Source organism: Schistocerca cancellata, chromosome 6 (genome assembly GCF_023864275.1).
Source record: "Schistocerca cancellata isolate TAMUIC-IGC-003103 chromosome 6, iqSchCanc2.1, whole genome shotgun sequence".
Lineage (NCBI taxonomy): Eukaryota > Metazoa > Arthropoda > Insecta > Orthoptera > Acrididae > Schistocerca > Schistocerca cancellata.
This window is the reverse complement of record NC_064631.1, coordinates 512539796-512564800: the sequence shown is the minus strand read 5'-3', so window position 1 is coordinate 512564800 and position 25005 is coordinate 512539796. Positions and strand designations below refer to the sequence as shown.

The window sequence follows — 25005 nt, the reverse complement described above, 5'->3', positions numbered from 1 at the left end:
CCACTATGAGCGATCAGAGATTTTTATTCATTTTGTCTTGTTTGCGATTCGATTGTGCTGCTACAAGAGATGCTAGGAAGGCTGATGACAGACATGCAGCTATTAGAGATGTGTGGGAACTCTTTATAGACAAATGTCAAAAGTATTATACCCCAGGAGTGTACGTGAAAATCGATGAAATGTTAGTACCCTTTCGTGGTAGGTGCAAATTTCGCATGTATATGCCCAAGAAGCCAGCCAAATACGGCCTCAAAGTGATGTGCCTTTGTGACTCACGAAAATTCTATTTATGCAATGCATTTGTTTACACATGAAAAGGGACAAATAAAAGTACATTATCAATCCCAGCACAGCATGTTTTGAAATTAATAACACCAATTGAGGGAAGCAATAGACTTGTGACTGTAGACAATTGGTTCATGTCACTTGAACTCTGTGATCAACTAGAAGCCAAAAATTTGACCGTCTTAGGCACTCTGAAGCAAGATAAACCGCAGATCCCAGAAGAATTCAAACCAAACAGAAAGCGCCCAGTAGAATCTACATTATTGGGGCATAACGAAGGAAAGACAATTTGTTCTTATGTTCCTCAGAAAGGTCGAGCTGTTGTGTTGCTTTCATCTATGCATCACGATCATAAAAGTAGTACTCAACAGAAAAAACCTGAAATGATCATTGATTGCAATGCCACAAAAGGAGGAGCAGATGCACTGGACCAAATGTGCTCCAACTATTCGTTATCATGGTGAACACGCAGATGGCCAATGTCTGTATTTTATGCCATTCTAAACATAGTAGGAGTCAATGCTGCTGTCTTGCTTCAGTGCACCAAACAACGTGATGAAACAAATGATTTAAAAAGAAGAGAATTGCTACAAAAGCTTGGAATAGATTTAGTAAAGCCCCATATACAACGTCGAGATGTCCGACCCCTTTCTCGTGAAATGAGAGACGTTGTTGTTAAACTTGGTGGTACTCCTCTTACTTCAGAGCCAGAACCCATGAGGAAAGCAAGATGCTACATTTGCGCAAGAAATGTGGACAAGAAAACCAAAATAGTGTGTGAAAAATGTTCAAAACATGTTTGCCCCAACCACAGATTTGCAGTGTGCCAAAATTGTTTGTAATCATATCTCAAGTATGTAAAAATGTTTATAATATTCAGTGATAAAAGTGCAATTCAGAATAAAATTTCCTTAAATTGTAGTTTCGTTTTTTTCTTATTGGGGTACTCCGAGATCCCACTAGAGTATTAGTGTATGAGCATTTCACTAGAGTAGTTAAGGGTTAAATGAGACGTACCCTCTGACTTGCATTTCACAGCGGTTTGCGAAGTATACAGCAGATGTAGATAGATGTAGAAGACTCGATGCGACCACGAAACTTGACAAATGCACTGGATGACTTAGTATGACGTCAATTGCACTTCGAGCGGTATTTCATCTCCCATTTCTTTAGCTGCCAATGCCGCTGTCGAAATTTTTACAAGATCTTTGGTCGAAAATCATCGTGGATGTGATGTGTTTGGTTTGCTGATGCCAGTGATCTCTACTGGCTGATGCTATGCCAAAGCCAAAGAGGCTGTGTTGCTGTTTTGAATTGAGTACGAAGTAAACAGTGAGATGTTGCTGTTGTTTTTCGTGTATTGTGATCAACCCTGAGGCAGGAATTTGTTTGACAACAATGAAAATGCGTAATCTCAGCAGAGTTTGAAGACAACAGTTATTATGTGTAATGACACTGTTATCGTAAGGTACAAATATGAACGCTATTGCCGCCTTTGGATATTCGATCACAACAGTGTTCATTACGCTATTTTAATAAAGAAAAAATACACTTTACATGAAATGATGCGTAGCGTGTTACTTAGGTACGACGCGTCGCAACTCCATTCAGTGTAGAAGTGGTGTGCGGATAAACATGTTGGTTGTCAGTGAACGAAAACATATTTGTTAAAGATACTTGTTTCCGCAAATTTTCAGCGAGTTGCAACTGCAGTGTATAATTTCCACCTCGTGGTGACCTGTTGCATGGTGAAACTGGTGTAAATGTTGGAAGCTTTTCTTTCAGTCCCTACAACCAGTAGGAATACGTTTAGGACGTTGTTGAATAATCACAAATGTTTTACTTACAATTGAAGGAAAACCAAGTCTATATTTCTTGTATTGCCAAGGGAGGAAGATTGGGTTCTGTCAGAGCTTATAATAATAATAACAATATTAATATAGAGACGCTTTTTGTAGAATCCGCTTTAACGTGATGACTCTATCCTTGCAGAGAATTATCACATAGTCACATGGAGAACGTCTGGAAGTGTGACTACCCAAACAGTTCGCTTTTACAAGTCAGTGTTACAAAATGTCAAGCTGTCACATACATAGCGAACTAGATAGAGGTTTCACTTGTTTGTGAAAGTACTGGGACAACGATGAGTTTCTCGTGATCATTGTATTGAACGTTGGGTTTGTGATTTTTTGCGTCATGGAACCTTTAACAGCCCATCAGTAATTGTTGTAAACACTGCTCATCAAGAATAGTCATCGTTTTTCTAAGGACTGTTTCCTGTGAAATGGAGGAGCCTAGTGATGACACCTTGAACTTCGTCAACGTTATTGTTGTGATCGTAAATCAAATGATTGCTTATGTGAGCATTAATAAATAACGCGATAACGCACCAGTAGAGATATTCAGATATGTAACGTAATACGCGGTCGTGGTTGGTTGAAATACGACAGTGTATTGTGAGTAGGCGAAGTGGTATCGAACGCTTTAGTTAATTCGACGCCGTCCACTAACACGGAAGACGTTCGATACTCAAGAAATGACTTACTGTAAAAGAATGACGGGTCACCAACAAAACGAAAACATTAACAGAAAGGAAACTGATGACCTCTCGGATCTTCTACCGTAATAAGTTTTTTTTCATTTTTGCGGTGATTATCCTCCTTTTATCGTCTCCAGACATACGTAAAACGTGAAAATACCCGATATCCGTTGGGAGATAGGGGTCTACGTTAGAGATACAAATGTAACTCGGGAATGCACAAAAAATATGCATTCATCGACATCAAAAACTTGCAATCAAATTGGCATCCACAGCCTAAACTACGACTCTGTCTGTGCATCAGCCTATCACCACAACTTTCACTAACTCACAACCAAACATTCTCATCTAGTTTAACTTAGACTTCGAGCTTTGGTACAGTTCATTTTGGCAACACAACCTCCATTAAAAGTCGTGTCAACTGTATTGTCACTGGTCAGAGCAGAACAGCACTATCTCAGTCATCAGTACACTCATGATCTCCACTAAACTTATATAGGTGTGGGAAATAACATGATTTAGGCCACCATCCTCTGTGACCGAGATAAGCAACAAAAGGCTGCTATTATTGTGCTGTACAGCATAGGAAGATGGTGATTTTGGCATTGTGGCTCTCAAAGTTTTCTTTCCTGTCATCTGTGCTGTTTGTGCCTTGGTATGAGCTGGTTGTATAGGCCATGAGTGGCAGTGCGGGAGTTTCCAAGTTGGGGGGGGGGGGGGATTATGTGTCCTCCCATCTCGATTTGGGAGAAAACTGACTACACTAGCATAAATTCTGTTTTTACCTGCAGTTGCTCCTTCTTGGAAGGTAAGCTTACAAAGAGATTAATTCTGTTAATTTCCTTATTTACTGGACAAAATTTGATTGTGGTACTGTGATCCTCTGCAAAGCCCATATCAGGTTGTACTTAAGCACTATTTGCTGCTATATTCAAACCTCAGTCAGTTAGAGCATTACGAGATGGATGGTAAATAGACTTTTACTGGATAATGAACTCTGTTAATATAAACAAAGTGTTGTAGGTGTTAGTAGTAAAAAAACTGGTAATGGCTTTTTTACCTCTTTGTCATTCATATTTCTGAGTTTACTAAATCACCTGACTGCTACTGTGTCACATGTTATTTCAGTTAACAATTCTTCCTTCATTATTGATGTTTCTGAGCAGTTGACTATCATCATTCAGCAGTTCCTGCTCTATGTGTAGCCACTATACACCAGTATGACTATAGGCCTGAAGATGATCATGTGATGATTGAAAGTGTTCACCTTTTAATAAATATGCCTTGCAATTTAGACTCTTACATTGATTTCTGCATTGCTAATGATGCCGTGTTTGGTAACAAAGGACTACGGACTGTAGGCCTTCAAATTTTCTTTGTTTAAAGAAGAATTTTGGACAAGGGCATTTGTGGTTAGCCATGACATACCTCCAACCTTCATTTGGCTGTAATGTTAATTATGTGTTTGAATAATGACTTTCAGTCATGCCTAATAAGCTTACTAAGAGCCATAAGGTGCAGCCTGTGTACATACTTGTCCTTACTTTCTGAAACTAAAAAAATATAACCTATGTCATTAGCTGTCTACAAGTTGGTACTGCAAACACTTACACTTTGTTGAGATGAGACTCTATTGTGTGTTGGTTCGCATTGATACATAGCGGTCGAATCCTCCCTCTGTCATGCTGATTTGTTGTCCTTGCAAGTTCTTCATGTGTATAACTGTCACAGTTTGAACATGCCGCATTTGGTGTGTCATCTCTCCAGTCACTTCATAATTGGTTCTTGCGACATTTCTGTATCATCTGCTGCACTACGTAGTTGATTCTGCAGTGTTGATGCAGCATTGATGCTACGGTCATCACTGTACATAGTCATCATGAGCACTGACCAAAAAAATGTATCGCTTTGCTACTGTCAAATCAGGCAAAATTTATCAAATTATGATGGGTTATGTGTGTCACTGAATTGTTAGGGAACTCATGGCTCTTGTATACATTTTTAATAAGAACTTGGGCTGTTATGCAACAGGCATTCATGCAGGGTGAACATTAATAAAACTGATAAATTGCAGGGGCGGATTCCTGACAAGAAATGGAGGAAAAAAGGTCCAATGAACATTTGTTCAGAAATGGACAGTGCCTGTGTAACAACAACAAATCATCCCGGAACACAATAAAGAGCTGCATTGCATCCATGTCACAACAGACATTGCATTCACGTCACAACAGATGTTGAAAAATGGCCTCCTTGGTAGCGATTGTCATGCAGGATACATAAAATTGTGCTTTGACTGACACCATGTTGGTGGGCCACTTGTCTGGAGCTTGTACTAGTGTTCCCCTCAATATCCTGTACAACCTTGTCCTCCAAGTCTTGTGTACACACAATCCAGCGCCTTCCTGCATGTTCATGTGTCTGAAAGGACCCGTGATCACACAAACACCCAAAAAGGGCTTGAGGTGTTGTGCGATGTGGTTGATGTCTGTGATGGTACTTGTTATACTATAGCTGTGCTGCCTCTTAACAGTTTCCATCTTCATGGCCATACACAAACACCATCTCGGCTTGTTCCCAACGAGAATACTGGACATTTCTGTTGCTTACAGTATGCTGCATCAATTGCACAGCCTGCAACACACAGCACGTGATCAGAGGAACAGTCATTTGCTGTGGCTGTGATGGATTTCCATATACATCTTCACAGGACCTTTTTTTCCTCCATTTCCAGTTAGGAATCCATCCCTGCAGTTTGTTGGTTTTATTAATGTTCACCCTGTATAGAGCCTTAATTGATAATTACTTTGACTTTGTTGTGATGAACAATTTCTACACTTTAGGAAAGAAAAGCGGCGAGTCTGTACTGCCAGATATAAAAAAATAAATAAATAAAAAAAAAACATGGCTAATACAATTGAGTTAAACGAGAAACCTTTGTTCTTTGTTCTTATATATATGAACTACAAAAATAGTTATGTCTGACTAAATTATTTGTTTTTTAGAACAGTTTGGTAATACACTGGAGCCTCGCGATGGAGACTTGCAAGGAATGCAGTAGATTACAACAAAGAATAGATATTTCCCTTACTATTACTGAAATGTATTCGTGGCTTTTGGATTCATATGTCCTGGTAACATATTTTGAGTACTACTGGAGTATTATCATTACAGTTTGAAGAGCAGTGTTTTCATATATATATATATATATATGTGTGTGTGTGTGTTAAATTGCTTATATCTTCCCAGGACTATTATGTGGACAAGCACTGGCAAAAACTGCCACCATCTTGGCAAAATACTTTTAAAGATGTTGATCCTCAAGAACTCAGTTCACTAATAAATAATCAAACCGATGAACTGAGGTTAGTGAACAGAATGGTATCAAATTTATTTTGCATGCTATTGTCTGTACCCTATCATTCTTATGTTGATGTTTTTGATACTGTCTATTAAAGAATGTCGTGTTTTGTTCACTTACAGGTCCAAGAGACCCTGGCCACTTAGCTTACTGACGTTAAGGTACTTGTTAGTGAAACTGCCACTGTCAAGGAAACAAGTGGCAGAAAGTTTTCAAGCACATCTTGTATCACACTGTCATGGAAAGAATTGCCATGAACATAGAACTGAAATAAAAGTACCTTCTGTTTTGGCACCTATAGCCAAAGTTAATGAAACATCGGGAGAACATCTAATTTCTAAAGTAGATAAAGTCTTGACAAGACATGTTAAACCAAAAAAGCAGTATGAAATAAATTCGATGGCAAAGGTAATGACTGTATTGTGATGCACATAATATTCATATTGCATTAAAGTTAGTTTATGGGTTACATGGCTCTAAACTTCGCGTGTTTTAATATATTCTACCTTCATCTCTTGTCGACAGGTAACTGCGCAAGCAGCTGAACATTGTGATGTGAAGTTGATTGTGGACGTCGGATCAGGACTGGGACATTTGTCACGAATGCTGGCATACAAATATGGGCTTCAGGTGTGCTGTATAGAAGCTCAAGGTAACCTTCTGGAACAAGCAAGGTTGGTTTTTTCCCTGTACAAGGGTAAGGGAGAAATAAAGAACAGGGGAGGTGGCAGTATGTTCCCAACTTTCACTTGGCTGTTTAATTTTGAAACATAATGATAAACTACAGACAGGATTTGGTCAAAATATGTCATGGTTTAGTGTACCGCACCTACCAGTTGCATTTGGCAACCCTGACCAAATGTGTGTTGTATGCTTCAAATTTTTACATTGCTGAATAGGAGCAAATCATAAAATTTTGTGTGGCTTGGAGCAGTGGCCTGCGTTGACACAAATTACGATGATGGGAACCATTACCCGAACTAGTTTTGTCATGGAGTTTCAACAGCATTGTGACAGAACAGTAATGATAGCCATGTGGCATTACCTGAGAGGAACAGTATTCTCTGGTGGGTGAGACAGTGGAGGGCAACTGGTAGTGTTTAGGACGGCCAGTCACCAGATTGGGGAAGAAGTGATTGAACATGTGAGAACCTAAAATGAGTGTGTATATCACTCGAATACTGTACCATTTAGCATAGTGAAATTTACGAACTCCCCATCACAATGTTCATTTTGCCATGTATTTGATGATTTGATGTTTCATTTATACAAACTCCAGGTGGTTCAAACATTGAGAGACATTGCTACACAAAACTGACTCACCAACTGCACTGACTGACTTGCACTGATTTATTGAGAAACACTGTTTCTCCAGCAACTGCTGATGTCTGGTGAAGCAGCCTTTTTAATTTCTGTATATTTTAAAAAGAATGATGCCGTACATGTTGTAACAATGAATGTCAAATGCTACTGCAAAATGTTGTCGAATTTCCTCATTCCAGAACTGCAGGCAAGTGGATTCCTGAATAACATACGGTTTCCACGTGTCGGTACTAGGTTCATGCAGCACACCAAAGTTTGGCTATACTTCGACAAACATTTCCAAATTGTATGATTTATCGCTTTGACACTGTGATGTACCCATCCATTCCCAAGATTTAACATCTCCGGATTATTTCCTCTCAGGTTAGCTGAAGGAAAGAGTCTTTGCCAGTTGTTTCCAGACAGCTGACAAATCTAAGATTGCCCTCTACTATGAAATAAGCACCATTCAATGGACTATGTTAGACATGTTGTGGAAGCCTACCCACGACATCTTCAGCAGTGCATCCATACAAATAAAGATATTCAGGGCAAAGTGATTGGTAAGGTTTACTGAGGCCTACCAGTATGTTTTACATACTATAGTAAGTGCTAATTTATGTTCCTGTATTTCATAATAATGTTAAGTCACTACTTGAATTCACAATGTTTCACTTATGATTTGGTAGGTTCAGTATGCACCAATCTGTATGGAAGTCTGTGTGATAACAGTATTCAAAGAAAACTTCTCACATACTGCTGATGGAAATTTTGAAATGTTCCACATAGCAGGGGAGGATGTTCATACATCAGTCTATTACTTGGAGTGATAGCAGTTGTATGTGAATTATGTTGTGAAACTGTGTTATGGCAACCTCTCAGACTTAAAAACAGGCATGGATGTTGAAACTCATCTTGCCAGAGCCTCAGTAATGAAAATGGTGACCATTATTGGTTTCCGGAAAAGTACCATGTAGACTATAGTGACAGCCTCCATCAAATAAGGAAAAACATTATCAAAAACTACAACAGTCTAATTGTGACAGAAGGGCTCTGAAGTGGATTATGGCAAGTTAACTAGTTAGAGCAGCATCCCAGGTAACATTTGAAAAGAAGACACAACTACAGGAAGCTGTATCATCCAAAGTTATCCAATGTTAAATGCTCGTGGCAAACATTCAATGTAGAGCAGCTATTTCAGAAGGATTAATCACATCATGCAATGCTTTGAAATGACTAAATAGGTGTCATAATTGTACAAACATGAGACAGTGATGGGAGAATGCCAACTGCTTGTATGACTTGTTCTCCACATTATTCCTGACCAGTTTGAAGAATACTGGCAGAAACCTGTCATGCTGAATGTGGCTATTGTGCTGTGAAACATATTGCTGTGGGGTGCATTATTTCTCTATAGGCTGAACACAGTTCATTTCTTGAATATACATGTTATATCATAGCATAATGACAATATTCTGGGAAACCATCCTCATGTAACAGCAGACCATCAAGCTCCCAACAACTTGTCTTGAATTGTTTGAGACTGGTTTAATAAACACAGTAACAAAGTACACCACCTTGTGTTGCTCTCTCATTCCCATGATCTTATTTTAATTGCACTTTTGTGGCATATTCTGGAGGACAAATTGCACATTAGACATATTTTTCTAGGCAGCCTTCCTATGTTAGTGACCTTTTTGTGGGAGGGAGTGCATAGCCAAGTGATTGTTGTGCAAGATTTATATTTGTCCATCCACATACATAAGCCATAATTCTTACCAAAGAAAGACCAGCAGCCTTCTTATAAATATTTTCCCTCTTTTTTCACAGATGGCCATAGAAAACCCTTGTTTATTAATGTGATAATCTTGCATGGAACCACTGGACCCACACACGTGTGAGTGACAGTTTGATGTTTCAGTGATAAATATTTTAGGTTAATTAGAGTTTTCTGTCCCTTAAATTCAGTGATGAACCAAAACATTGCGAACCCTGCCCACTGTGAGACTGAATGCAGCCTGGTGGCATTGCAGGCATATAATGCGTTACGGAAAGCTTATAAGCAAAGCAGAGATGAATGAAGATTCTAGTGTCAAAACAGGCCACAAATGGGAAAATTTACTGACGTAAGGACTTTGACAAAGGGAAAATTGTTATGCTGTTTTTCCTGGGAATGAAGTTGTGAAAAAAATTGACTCTGTTCATGTGCTAGTGTCATGAGCCCCTACAGAAAGTGGTTGAAGAATGGTGAAACCATGAGTAGGTGACAGAGTGTGGGACTTCCGGAGTCTTACCCTCTCTATAAAGCAGGATAAGATTTGTAGCAGATCTGATAACAGATTGTAATACTGTTTCAGGTACAAGTATTTTTGAACACAACATTCAGCACATATTGTTGAGGCTCAGCGGCAGGCAGCTTCTACTTTCCCATGTTGGTCCAACAACATCATAAGTTGCAATTGCAGTGGCCACAGGATCATCATGATTGACTGTGGATCTGTGAAAACATGCCTGGTCGTATGAGTAATATTTCTTGTTACACTGGGATGATGATCTTGTCTGGATACTGCATCATCTTGATTAATGTGGCTGTTTGAGACATGCACCATGCCTCTGATACTGGCCAGTGGGGGCAGCATTATACTATGGCGGGATTTACCTGTGCTTCCTGGACCTGTGGTGTTAGTTGAAAGCAGTGTAACAGCTGTGAACTATGTGAACCTTATTGCAGATACCTCCAATCCTTCATGTTTCACTGCTGGTGATGGCATCTTCCAGCAGGATAACTGTCCATATCACAAGACTAGAAATGTGCTACAGTGATTTGCAGTGCATGATAGTGAAATCACATTGATGTCTTGGCCAACATCTTGGGCTTATGTGAACCCAATGGCACATATCTGGGACACTTTCAGGCCCCAGCTCTACACCCATAAACTTTCAGCACAATTTGCAGGAATTGTGTGACCTGGTGGAACACTCCTCTGGAAATCTACAAGTTTGTGGAATACATGCAATGCAGAAATGCTGTAATTCACTGTGAATATGGACCATCACTTTATTAAGCAGGTGGTCATAATTTTTGGCACATCAGTTTGTGTTCCTCCATCTTTCTGGGGCAGTATTATGATTTTGATAAGTTCTGTGTGATCCAATTGACACTTATAAGTGTAGCTGATTTTCAGGGAATTTTGGCATGCAAAACTTTCTGTAAGTTTCTGTAAACACCTGCTGCAATATGGTCTGTGCTAGAATTACTGTGGAAATGTATTAATACAACAAATTTTTCCATTGATGTTCAGGTTCTCATCCATCGTTTGAGAAATATTCCAATGAATATTTAATTTATTTGACAGTTTCGTGCTACAGTAGATTTCTTCATAATTTTTGTATAGCTGAATAACTTCCATGTGCAATGAACATTTTTGGTAGTAATCCAGAGAAAGTATTGCTTCTCTACATTACAGGATACTTGATATACCAAATATGTAGATAAAATGGATAACTATTAGTCATTAATTCTTTACTGTTATTTCAATGATTACGAGAATCTTCATGTTCTCTTTTTTTCTCTGTGCTTTGCTAATATTTGACTACGGTGGTTTGTCTGATAGTAATATGTGACGTGTAGCAAGCCTTACTTCATTTGCAACATCCTGTTTGAGGTTCCATACTGCCTATTTTGCTCAACTGTTGATGTCCACAATATGTTGTGTCTGTGGTGTATGACCAAAGGTGACACCTCTATTCAGTCCAAAGATAGCTCCTTTGTCAATATTCATGTTTAACAAGTTGATGTCTGTCTGTAGTATCTTGTTAGGCAACACTCACAGTTGTTACTGTGCAGTTTGCTCTGATTTATTCGTTTGTTTCACTGTAGTTTTGCTGAGATTAGCTCTTTGATGGACTGCTGTGGCCAAATCAGCCCATTCTGTTGAAAGGTGAGGTGATCGCAGATAAAAAGATGTAGCAATTATATAAACAGTGGGCATTAACATCCACTTCACATTGTTTATGCCATATTCTTGCTTCAGCAATTGATAGGCTAGTCTTCTTAATCACCATCTGCTGGGATTCTGTCATTAAGGAAGCTATTGAGATCAGAATGAACACCAATAATGTTAACTGGGACAGTAGCTGTACCCTTAGTGGTGCATGGAAGTGGTGCTTGATGCTGAAAGGCTCTAAGGAAATAAGCATAGTACCATAAACAAAAGCAACATTGCTAACAATGTTCTTCCCTCATAGACTGATACAATCAGTGATACCATATGGTAGTTCCATGACTTCGTGACGTCTTCATGACATAGTTTGGCAAACTGACTAAAGTACCATACGGCCTACAGATAACTCCTGATGATGATGACGGAGGAAGACATTCGTACACAGACAGACAGTGGACTGCAGATCCAGCTTATCTGACAGAGACTATTGAATCATCTTTTTCAGGCTGATCATTTGTGCACCAGTATATTGTGCTGCTTGGGCAGTGAGATTATTTTTGTCATTGGGATACTGTGCTGCATTACAGTAACTGATTCGTTAGCTGAAACTTTTGTGCACTCAACTCAGTATTAAAAAGTAAGTACTAATCCAGAAGAAAGACCGATTTATGTGTAGTGATAGCAGACAGTCACAGTCTTTATTGGAAAATGGGGAACAAAGATATAAAGCAACAGGAAATAAGCATAGTACCATAAACAAAATCAAAATAGCTAACAATGTTCTTCCTTCATAGACTGATACAATCAGTGATGCCATATGGAATGACTTTGTGATGTTTTGGCAAAGTAACTAAAGTACCATATGGCGTACAGATAACTCCTGATGATGATGACGACAGAGGAAGTCATTCATCCACAGACAGACAGTGGACTGCAGATCCAACTTACCTGTAAGAATTTTCTTTTGATGCACTTTATGATCATCAAAATACAAACAGCAAATTTTTACTTTGTATACAATATTTTTCTTTTACATTTTCATATTATTGACACTGCAAATTTAAGCAGTTTGTTTGCATATATTTTTAAGTTACTGCTACCTCAACCTTGCAAAATTAACATTCAGTATCAGTAAAGTGTACATCTCACTGCAAATTGCAAAGCTACACTAGTGAGTCTTTTCGTATATATTATTATATTCCAGATGTAGTCCTTAAATACAGACTTACTGAAACAGCACAATGGTGAGATACTGAACTTGTACTCAAAAGTATCTTCATTTAAGTTGTCATCTGCCCACCCAGATTGAAGTTTTCCATTGTTTCGGTTGAAATCATTTAAAGCCAGGATGGATCCTTTGAATGGGTACAATTTGATTTCTTCCCCATCCTTCCCCAATTTGAGCCTGTCCTCTGTCTCTAATGACCTCGTGCTCAGTGGTCTCTTTAAGACCTAATTGTCCTTCCTTTCCTTCCTTGAATGCTCAGAATATATTTCAAACCCAACACATCACATAGCAGTGGATCTCATTTAGAAGAAGAAATACATTACTTTGTTACATAATAATGTCTTGTAAATTGTTTCTTGTGCTTCTCTGATTTATAAACTCATTTATTGTCGTCCATTTAGTTTTCATTAAAAGTATTTTTCAATAGTGGTCCATTCCTTATCCCATGATTTTGTTATTTTGATGTATCTTGCACATAGTTGGCTTATTCTTAAATTTCAGGATTTTAGATCATGATACAGAGAAGTACTTGTCAAAATACTTATCGGCCGAAGAAATGAAGAAGTTATGTCGACCAGTGCATATAAATGCTGTCATTGATTCACAATTCACAGTCCTTTCACTCATGAAGGTATTGTTACATTTAACATCATTATGTTTCGCAAATAATAGAAAAGCTGTTATTAACATACATTAAATTTTATATTACTTCATTAATTCAGAACTGAGGGACCACTGCCAAGTGTTATTAACAAACATGAGAATTTTGTATTACTTTATTAATTCAGAACTGAGGGTACCATTACTAGGTAAAATAAATGCATAAATATAGAATTAATAAATTAATATGTGCTGGTTTGAAGACAAAAAATTAAGAATAAATTACAAGTAGTGTGAACAATAACTTCTCTAATAAAGAAAAAAGAGCGAGAGAAAGAAAGTAAGTAATCAGACTTTAGACTGGTTTGATGCAGCCCACCATTAATCTCCGTCCTGCACCAACCTCTTTGTTTCAGAGTAACACTTGGTACGCTACATCCTCAACTATTTGCTGAATATATTCCAGTCTCTGTCTTGCCCCTACAGTTTTTACCCTCTACTTTCTATCCTGACAAATCATAGCAAAGTCTGAACTGCCTCTGTGGTGCCTTTACCATTCCTAAAGCCAATCTGCTTGTTATCTAACAGATCCTCAATTTTCCTTTCAATTCTTCAATTCTTGGACGCATGAGATGTCAAGCTGATTGTACAATAGTTTTCATACCTAATGATGAAATCTTCTCCTGAAGGGGTGTTGCGAACCATGTTGGGGGGGGGGGGGGGGTGGAGTTGCAGTCGTTTGTAGTGTGGGCTTCCTGCATGCTGGCAGATCCAGACAATATTCCATCTGCTGTCTTCACTGATTTCGTATTGGAGGGTTGTGGTCATATTTTTGTTATTACTGCATTCCGTGTCGTGCTAAAATGGAAACCATTATCTTGGTTGACAAGCTTGTCTTGGACTCACATCTCCACAGTGTCTTTAAGAATAGAGTCCCAGAACCCATTTGTTCTGCTCAGCAGCTTTGTTTGTTCAAAATCAAACATACGGTTTTCGTTGAGACTATGTTCTGCCACAGTGAGTTCTCTGTTTGACCTAGGTGAAGGCTCCTCACATGTTCTAAGCAGTGCGGTGCTCTGCATTGCTGCGTATGGTCGACATATTGTTTGCCACACTCCCAGCTGATGCTGTAGACTCCAGGTGTCGGTGTTCCAAGTTTATCCTTCACTCAGCCTAGCATATTTCTGAGTTTGGCTGATGAGCAAAAGATGGTTTCAATGTTGCTCTTTTCTAATATCCTGGCAGTTTTTGCCGTGTGCTGCCCAGCGTACAGAAGGAATGCCGAGCGCTTGGTGTCTTCTTTGCGTAAGTCTTCTCTCTTCTTCTTGCTTGGTTTGTAAGAATAGCTGTTCTCATGAAAGATTTTTTTCAAGTGCTACAGTTCGGAAGGTAGACTCTCCATGTTGCCTATGTCTTGTGCTGTGCCCACCAAAGTGGTGAGCATGGATTTGCATTGTGCTGGATGGTGGCAGCTATTGGCATTATGGTACAGGTCGGTACGTGTCTTGTTCCTGTAAGCAGAATAACCTAACATGCCATCAATCTTTTCCTTTATCGTGATGTGTAGGAAAGACAGATATCTGTTTTCTTCTGCATGTATGGGACTTTAATATTGTCATGTGTGCCATTGAGGTTGTTAAGAAATTCTTGTAAATTTTCTATGCCATGTAGCCAAATCACGAATGTGTCATCCATGTACTGGTAAAACACCTTCGGTGTCAGGCATGCCATTTCGAGAGTCATTTCTTTGAAGTGTTCCATGTATAGGTTTGTGATACATGACAACAGGGGCAAATCCATGGCCACTCCATCTATCTGTTAGTAGAATTTACTGCCACTTTGGAAGTACATGGTAGTGAGTGCGTGGCAGAACAGTTCAGTTGTGCCTTCGTCAAAAAGACCCATTAGTACTGTTAACGGGTCCTCGAGAGGTACCTGTGTGGAGAGGGACATGACATCAAAATTGACCTGGATGTCACCTTTGTCCAGACGTGTTCCTCAAAGTATCTTCACAAACTCCTTCAAGATTTTGACATGGTGAAGACAGTAATGCATGAGAGGCTTCAATAGCTGTGCCAGGTGTTTGACTGTTTTGTAAGTCAGTGAATTTATTGTGTCCACAATTGGATGTAGTAGCACTCCCTTCTTGTGTTTCTTTGGAAGTCAGTACAGGCATGGTGGTATCAGTGCTCTGGGGTACAGCCTTCTAACCATATCCTTGTCCATTCCTGAGTTGTTGAGCAGTGAGATGGTCTTCCTCATCATCATAGCTGACATAGGATCTTTTTTCATTTGTTTGTAAGCTGGCTCTTGTAAGACAATCTCATTCTTCTGCCAGTAGTCAACTGATCATAACACTACCATTGCATTGCCTTTGTCTGCCGTTAGGACGACCGTGCCTTCGTCTTCTTGTAGGTCATGTAGTGCCCTGGATTCAGCCGTGGAGATGTTGGTTTTTGGTGTTTTTGCTTTTTCCAGAACTGCAAGTCTCCCTTCTGTTCTCTTTGGCTGTGTCAGAGGGAAGCCTCTGAATGGCCTGCTCAGTGCTACTAATGATCTCCCATTTAGGTAATATGGTTGGAACCGGTGCAAAATTTAATCCTTTTGACAGCATGGATGATGTCTTGTCCAGTTCCTTTCCAATTAAGTTGATAATGGTCTTCGAACCCTTTGTATCAGTGTGCTGCAGTTGAGCCCCGGCAGTTGGTGGAAATTGTCTTGTTGTTTTGTGATGGCTTTGCATTTGAAGAATTCACTGGTTGCTAATGTGTTACCATCTACCCACTCCCATGACCAAGGTGAGAGTTTGGATGCCAGTTTCAAGTGGCACGTGAGTAGACTGACCAATTTTGTCTAGATCACACCTCGTGATGTGTTTGTGCTCCAAGTTAGCGTGTAAAATGTGTCTTGACCTCATGACGTTGATGTGATGATGGAGGTGAGTGAACTGTAGCAGCACATTTTTGTCCTGACATTGTTGCAGGTAGGCTAGTCTGCTGAGCAAGTTTGCTTTCTTGTTATAAAGTTTCTGCAGCATCATGAAGCTGCACTCTGTCTCCTCCCCATAGAGGTGTGCTATATGTGAATTTAGACATTCTTGGCAAATCTCGATGATGAAGTCTTCTTGAGTTGTCAGCAGAGTCAAGGCACCGTTCTGGGGCAAGGTTTCATCAAGTTTTCCTACTTGTTATTTTCACGCGAAGTGTCCAGTTTGTCATGTTCGAGTCTTTATAGCTGCTGGCTCCTCTGCCTCGTCTGTAGTGGCAGCGCCAATCATGCGCCTCCAGAAGGGGTTGTTACGGCCCATGCTGGGGTGAGGGGGTGGAGTCGCAGCCGGTGATGGTGGGGGGGGCTCCCTGCATGCTGGCGGGTAAGCCGATATTTCATCTGCTAGTTTCGCATTGGAGCATTCTGGCCGTATTTTTGTTATCACTGCAACATAGATGGTGCTAGGTTGGAATTGTCTTATCTCATGACTAGGTTGTCATGGACTTGTATCCCCACAGCCTCTTTAAAGATCGAGTCTCACAGTGTGTTTGCTCTGCACAGCAGCTTTGTTTGTTCAAAATCAAACATATGGTTTTCATTGAGACTGTATTCAGGGTGTATATGACCCAGGAGATCTGTAAAAATACCAGGATTTTTTTCACCCAGGAGAAAACCGGGAATTCTTTAGAATTCCAGGAACTTTTCATTATTTTAGTTTTCATTTTTCATTGTTTTAGTTTTCAGTTAAATTTTTATAACTTTGACTAGTAAGAACCAATACTCTAGCAAAGGATATTACTGTATCTCACTGCTGTAGAATAATACTGCAGCAATAAAACTTGATTGAGAGAGGAAAGAAATGATGAAAAAGTACTTAAGTTGCAAAGTAAATGTGCCATATACAACAACAAGACACAGTGCTCATACAAGCGTCTGCTAACAGAAAAATGTGTCAAAGGCTTTAGGAAGACTGCAGTGCTTCAGAACAAATTGCGTCCGATGAGCATGATGTCACAGCTGCTTACATTAAATTTGTTCAAGCAGTTGCAAGCAAGCTCATGCCCATGTGCAGTTCAGTCACATATGAGTAGTACCTTGTCCTACTTCTGGCTACAGAAGTTTAGCAGTTAGCTGTCTAAGCAAGCAGCCAGACTCTACCCGGAAAAATTTTACTGCTGCGCCTAAGATGTCAGATTCATGCACAGCGCAACAGTCCCGGATCTAGGGGTGGGGGACAAACCAGGGTATCTGCCCCAGGCGGAAATTTCAGGAGGGGCGGGGGGCGCCAAATTCATATTCTTGAGGAAAAATACCTTGTTTCACAAAGTACCTAGCGTCTAGCGCACATTGGTCAATCGCTTATTCATAAAATTTTGAAATGCATCCCTGTTGGTTTTTGAACATTTTTGAACAAATTCTACATCTACATGAATACTCTGCAAATCACATTTAAGTGCCTGGCAGTGGGTTCATCAAAGCACCTTCACAATTCTCTATTATTTCAATATCGTATAGCGCGCGGAAAGAATTAACACCTATATCTTTCCATATGAGCTCTGATTTCCCTTATTTTATCATGGCAACCGTTGCTCCCTATGTAGGTCAGTGTCAACAAAACATTTTCGCATTCGGAGGAGAAAGTTGGTGATTGGAATTACGTGAGAAGATTCCGTCGCAACGAGAAACACCTTTCTTTTAATGATGTCTAACCCAAATTCTGTATCATTTCTGTGACACTGTCTCCCATATTACGTGATAATACAAAATGTGCTGCTTTTCTTTGAACGTTTTTGATGTACTCCGTCAGTCCTCTCTGGTAATGATCCCACACCATGCACCATTAGTCTAAAAGAGGACGGAGGCGTAGGCAGTCTCCTTAGTAGGTCTGTTACATTTTCTAAGTGTCCTGCCAATAAAACACAGTCTTTGGTTAGCCTTCCCTACATTTTCTATGTGTTCTTTCCAATTTTAGTTGTTCGTAATTGTAATACATAGGTATTTAGTTAAATTTACGTCTTTTAGGATAGAATTACTTATCGTGTAATTGAAGATTAATGAGTCCCTTTTAGCACTCATGTGGATGACCTCACACTTTTCATTATTTAGCATCAACTGCCACTTTTCGCACCATTCAGATATTTTTTCTAAATCGTTTTGCAGTTTGTTTTGATCTTCTGATGACTTTATTAGTCAATAAACGACAGCATCATCTGCAAACAACCGAAGAGAAGCTGCTCAGATTGTCTCCAAAATTTTTTATATAGATAAGGAACAGCAAAGGGCCTATAACACTACCTTGGGGAATGCCAGAAATCACTTCTGTTTTACTCAATGACTTTCTGTCAGTTACTATGAACTGTGACCTCTCTGACAGGAAATCACAAATCCAGTTACATTTCTGAGACGATATTCCATAAACATGCAATTTCACTACGAGCAGCTTGTGCAGTACAGTGTCAAAAGCCTTCTGGAAATCCAGAAATATGGAATCGATCTGAAATCCCTTGTCAATAGCACTCAACACTTCATGTGAATAAAGAGCTAGTTGTGTTTCACAGGAACGACGTTTTCTAAATCCATGTTGACTGTGTGTCAATAGACCATTTTCTTCGAGGTAATTCATAGTGTTCGAACACAATATATGTTCCACAATTCTGCTGCATTTCGATGTTAACGATATGGGCCTGTAATTTAGTGGGTTACTCCAACTACCTTTCTTGAATATTGGTGTGACCTATGCAACTTTCCAGTCTTAGGGTACGGATCTTTCGTCGAGAGTTGACTTCTGAATGAATTAGTGTGATGTCCCTGCCACAGGACTCCTTGTCACATCTAGAAATAAATTTTCCTGCAGAAAAAAGGGACAGGGCTATAGGAGCTGAGCAAAATAAAGCCGAACGGATGAGTTCCAGTCACTGTATATGTGGTTGACTGGGTTAGCAAATGATCAGCGTTGTTATAATTATTAGCGAAATCCATAGAGTCAGACTACCAGACTGGAAATAAATGACTAACAGGAATAACAGGTAACAAAGATTACATATTATCTTCTACATCTACATCTACATCTACATTCATACTCCGCATGCCACCCAACGGTGTGTGGCGGAGGGCACCTTACGTGCCTTTGTCATTACCTCCCTTTCCTGTTCCAGTCGCCTATGGTTCGCGGGAAGAATGACTGCCGGAAAGCCTCCATGCACGCTCGAATCTCTCTAATTTTACATTCGTGATGTCCTCGGGAGGTATAAGTAGGGGGAAGCAATATATTCGATGCCTCATCCAGAAACGCACCCTCTCGAAACCTGGACAGCAAGCTACACCACGATGCAGAGCGCCTCTCTTGCAGAGTCTACCACTTAAATTTGCTAAACATCTTCGTAACACTATCATGCTTACCAAATAACCCTGTGATGAAACGAACTGCTCTACTTTTGATCTTCTCTATCTCATCTGTCAACCAGACCTGGTACGGATCCCACACCAATGAGCAGTACTCAAGTATAGGTCGAACGAGTGTTTTGTAAGCCACCTCCTTTGTTGATGGACTACAATTTCTGAGGACTCTCCCAATGAATCTCAAACTGGCACCCGCCTTACCAACAATTAATTTTATATGACCATTCTACTTCAAATTGTTCCGTACGCATACTCCCAGATATTTTACAGAAGTAACTCCTACCAGTGTTTGTTCCGCTATCATATAATCATACAATAAAAGATCCTTCTTCCTATGTATTCGCAATTGTCTGTGTTAAGGGTCAGTTTCCACTCCCTGCACCAAGTGCCTATCTGCTGCAGATCTTCCTGCATTTCGCTGCCATTTTCTAATGCTGCAACTTCTCTGTATACTACAGCATCATCCGCGAAAAGCTGCATGGAACTTCTGACACTATCTTCTGGGTCATTTATATATATTGTGAAAAGCAATGGTCCGATAACACTCCCCTGTAGATGTCTCTCCATTGAGAACAACATGCTGCGTTCTGTTTGCTAAAAACTCTTCAATCCAGCCACACAGCTGGTCTGATATTCCACGGGCTCTTACTTGGTTTATCAGGCGACAGTACGGAACTGTATCGAACGCCTTCCAGAAGTCAAGGAAAATGGCATCTACCTGGGAGCCTGTATCTAATATTTTGTGGGTCTCATGAACAAATAAAGCGAGTTGGGTCTCACACGATCGCTGTTTCCGGAATCCATGTTGATTCCTACTGAGTAGATTCGGGGTTTCCGGAAATGACATGATACGCGAGCAAAAAACATGTTCTAAAATTCTACAACAGATCGAAGTCATAGATATAGGCCTATAGTTTTCGGCATCTGCTCGACGACCCTTCTTGAAAACTGGAACTACCTGTGCTCTTTTCCAATCATTTGGAACCTTCCGTTCCTCTAGAGACTTGCGGTACACGGCTGTTAGAAGGGGGGCAAGTTCTTTCGTGTACTCTGTGTAGAATCAAATTGGTATCCCGTCAAGTCCAGTGGACTTTCCTCTGTTGAGTGATTTCAGTTGCTTTTCTATTCCTTGGACACTTATTTCGATGTCAGCCATTTTTTCGTTCGTGCGAGGATTTAGAGAAGGACCTGCAGTGCGGTCTTCCTCAGTGGAACAGCTTTGGAGAAAGGTGTTTAGTATTTCAGCTCTACGCGTGTCATCCTCTGTTTCAATGTCATTATCATCCCAGAGAGTCTGGATATGCTGTTTCGATCCACTTACTGATTTAACGTAAGACCAGAACTTCCTAGGATATTCTGTCAAGTCGGTACATAGAATTTTACTTTCGAATTCACTGAGCGCTTCACGCATAGCCCTCCTTATGCTAACTTTGACATCTTTTAGCTTCTGTTTGTCTGATAGGTTTTGGCTGCGTTTAAATTTGCAGTGAAGCTCTCTTTGCTTTCGCAGTAGTTTCCTAACTTTGTTATTGAACCACAGTGGGTTTTTCCCGTCCCTGTCAGTTTTACTCGGCACGTACCTGTCTAAAATGCATTTTACGATTGCCTTGAACTTTTTCCATAAACACAACATTGTCAGTGTCGGAACAGAAATTTTCGTTTTGATCTGTTAGGTAGTCTGAAATCTGCCTCCATTTACTCCTGCTAAACAGATAAACCTTCCTTCCTTTTTTTATATTCCTATTTACTTCCATATTCAGGGATGCTGCAATGGCCTTATGGTCACTGATTCCCTGTTCTGCACTTACAGAGTCGAAAAGTTCGGGTCTGTTTGTTATCAGTGGGTCCAAGATGTTATCTCCACGAGTCGGTTCTGTGTTTAATTACTCGAGGTAATTTTCAAATAGTGCACTCAGTATAATGTCACTCTATGCTCTGTCCCTACCATCCGTCCTAAACATCTGAGTGTCCCAGTCTATATCTGGTAAATTGTAATCTCCACCTAAGTCTATAACATGCTGAGGAAATTTATGTGAAATGTATTCCAGGTTTTCTCTCAGTTCTTCTGCCACTAATGCTGCCGAGTTGGGAGGTCAGTAAAAGGAGCCAGTTATTAATCTAGCTCGGTTGTTGAGTATAACCTCCACCCATAATAATTCACAGGAACTATTCACTTCTATTTCACTACAGTATAAACTACTACTAACAGCGACAAACTTGCCCCCACTGGTTGCATGCAATCTATCCTTTCTACACACCATCTGTGCCTTTGTAAAAAATTCATCTCTGGCTTCAGCCAGCTTTCTGTACCTATAACGATTTCAGCTTTGGTGCTTTCTATCAGTGCTTGAAGTTCCAGTACTTTACCTATGCAGTTTCGACAATTTACAGTTACAATACCAATTGCTGCTTGGTCCCCGCATGTCCTCCTGACTTTGCCCCACACCCTTTGAGGCTGTTGCCCTTTCTGTACTTGCCCAAGGCCATGTAACCTAAAAAAACGCCCAGTCCACGCCACACAACCCCTGCTACCCATGTAGCCGCCTGCTGTGTGTAGTGGACTCCTGACCTATCCAGCGGAACCCGAAACCCCACCACCCTATGGCGCAAGTCGAGGAATCTGCAGCCCACACGGTCGCAGAACCGTTTCAGCCTCTGATTCAGACTCTCCACTCGGCTCAGTACCAAAGGTCCGCAGTCAGTCCTGTCGATGATGATGCAGATGGAGAGCTCTGCTTTTATCCCGCTAGCGAGACTGGCAATCTTCACCAAATCAGATAGCCGCTGGAAGCCAGAGAGGATTTCCTCTGATCAATAGCGACACACATCATTGGTGCCGACATGAGCGACCACCTGCAGATGGGTGAGGGGTCAGCCTCAATGTGGACAGTATCCCGGACAGCCACAGCTGTAGGCCTAATAGGCATTTGACATTGGTACTTCGTGAATTATATTCTGTTGTATTATAAATATTACTATTTGTACCAAAACAGTCTCGTTTATTTGGTGTGTGTTACAATTGCTGCAATATTAGGCAGGCCTATTTCGTTTTATCTGGCAGACACTGACAAAATACGTGTAATCAGATCAAGAAACCACACCAGTCTTAGGTACTATTTTTATCAACAGCTTTTCCAGTATTAAGCAACGACATTGAGTTTTCCTGTTTGACAGACTTTGATAAGGTTATAGATTCTTTTGCAGAAAGGAAAGTACGCCATGTAAAGCTGTTGCAAGGTTAGAGGAAAAAAATGCTACGACTTAAGGATTGAAGAAATGTGAACTGTCTTGCTTGTTTCTTGTCTTTACTGGTTTTATGTACCCTATATTTAATATCACGCAAAATAACAAGTTATTAGCTAATAGGCAGAAAAGAGTGCAAATTTTCTGAAGGGTTCATGTTTTCCTAGTTACAAATAATTCCATCCAGTATTAATTGCAAGTTTGTTTTAAGAGGGGCAGGATGTCAGAGTGGCCGACTGGGAGCAGGATGGACACCATAGGACATTTTAATTTCAACTGTCCTGAATATAGTTTGTGGTACCCATTACAAAATATTAAACATTTGAATTCCACAGAGCGAAGTACAGTGACTTGTGGTAGAAGAACGAGGCATGGCACTGCACTTTGGCACACTTAAGACCAAATAAAATGTCTCAGATTTCCTCAAACACACAGTTTATGTATGAGACTAGTCAGAAAGATTACGTAAATTTTTGCTGTCCTACATCAAACGCTCTAGATAGGAGGAGCGCCACTATCTATTTTAGTATGGTTCATGAAATTCCGATGCTCTTGGAGTATCCTCTAATGTCTTGTTTCTTTTGTGACATAATGTAAGATCTTTTAACGTTTTACATGCACGAATGATGTACAGAGCAGTCTGAGTTGTTGTGGGAAGGTGGGTAGTCTCCTGTGACCCGTGTTTACGTTTAGTGATTTTTGCTGTTTCATCTTCGTTTATTGCTCTCATGTCAAATGAAAACAAAACGGATTTCTGTGGCCGGGAGCTATCAGGTGAATTAAAATACATTCATATAATTATGGAAGGCTAAAATATGTTATTAGTTTCAGATTTTATTTTATTCCCACCTTTCTGACAGTTAAGCATTAATCTCCTTGCAGAACAATGGAGTTGTTTTTGTCAGTTCGCTAAAGAAATTTGGCTTTTATTAATCTTTTCTGCTGAGGCAGTCAATTTATTTGAAATGAAATATTTAATTCCATACTATTGGCTAGTTTCAACTGTTTGCTCCATTTCAAGTGCATGTTTTCATCTTATAGCACGTACGACATTATACCATAATAAAGAACCAAACATAAGATAATAAAGTACTGGTACTACACGAAAATTGACGTCCAAATCTGGACATACAAATGTGAGCTTCAAGCCACATTATCTATTTTAGTATGGTTCATGAAATTCCGATGCTCTTGGAGTATCCTCTAATGTCTTGTTTCTTTTGTGACATAATGTAAGATCTTTTAACGTTTTACATGCACGAAAATACGAGCTTCCTGCGTCATCATAGCTGCGCAAGCGCAGTGATGTCTGTTATTTCGCTGTCTCTGGCAACTGCTGAAACGAACCTATTTCTAACAGGTTGCGGGAAAATATTGCAAATGGTTGTTTCAAAGGCGTTACTTTCAAAGTAAATTTCCTTTTACGCAAGATGAATTATGTGCGAGAATGTGTGATGAATTTCTTAAATCACAGAGCATTTAACTATCATTTAAAAATCAGCTCTATGAGGACGACCATTCAGAATAATTTCTAGCCCAGAAGATCAGACATTTATGTCATTGTTAAAAATTTTACCGGCGCAATTGTGTGATGTATTTTAAAGTGTAACAATTGCAAAAAAGATCAACATTATATGTGGAAGCTTAGCTTCTCCTGCAGCTTATTAATCTTTGAGACCATATTATATGTGAAAAGCTTTTCTTTTTTTGTAGCAACACTATGTATATTAATTTAAACCATTACCTTTTCCTATTTGTGTGTTCGCGCTACTTAACAGTGATGTTGCTGTTGGCTGACTGCATCACATGCCCTATTCTCTGTCCTCAATCTGTGTCGCCTGGCCACCAAGAGCTGTTGCAGGACGATTTGATTCACAGATCCAGTTATATGGCTCCTTCCGTGTATAGCGATTTTACGACTATGATGAGTGGGGCCTGAAGATGGCATCAATGTAATGCCGAAACTGGTAGCACATTGAAGTTCATAAAATAAAATAAATTTCTACAATACATACGGCTGTTGGTAAATTATTGCATCAAGGTATACTCTGAATATCCGCTGTCATCGGCTGGCGAGATCACGTGACATGAGCTATGGCTGGCTTACAAAAGCTCATCA

At 39.9% G+C, this 25005-nt stretch overlaps 1 protein-coding gene across 6 annotated transcripts in view; it reads left to right on the top strand.

The window, feature by feature from the left end:
* Positions 1-1395: 1395 nt before the first annotated feature.
* The window catches only part of LOC126190950 (methyltransferase-like protein 25B), a 104967-nt gene continuing 81357 nt past the window's right edge, over positions 1396-25005 (top strand). The window contains exons 1-7 of one of the 6 annotated variants that reach the window (XM_049931597.1): positions 1514-1753; positions 2278-2623; positions 5827-5955; positions 6071-6186; positions 6305-6590; positions 6708-6856; positions 13158-13287. In XM_049931597.1, the coding sequence (XP_049787554.1) occupies positions 2570-2623; positions 5827-5955; positions 6071-6186; positions 6305-6590; positions 6708-6856; positions 13158-13287 (864 nt within the window). In that variant the 5' untranslated portion in view covers positions 1514-1753; positions 2278-2569. Of the gene's footprint in view, positions 1435-1513; positions 1754-2277; positions 2624-5826; positions 5956-6070; positions 6187-6304; positions 6591-6707; positions 6857-13157; positions 13288-25005 lie in introns of those variants that run through there. The other 5 variants (XM_049931598.1, XM_049931599.1, XM_049931600.1 and 2 more) reach the window with 5 other exon arrangements.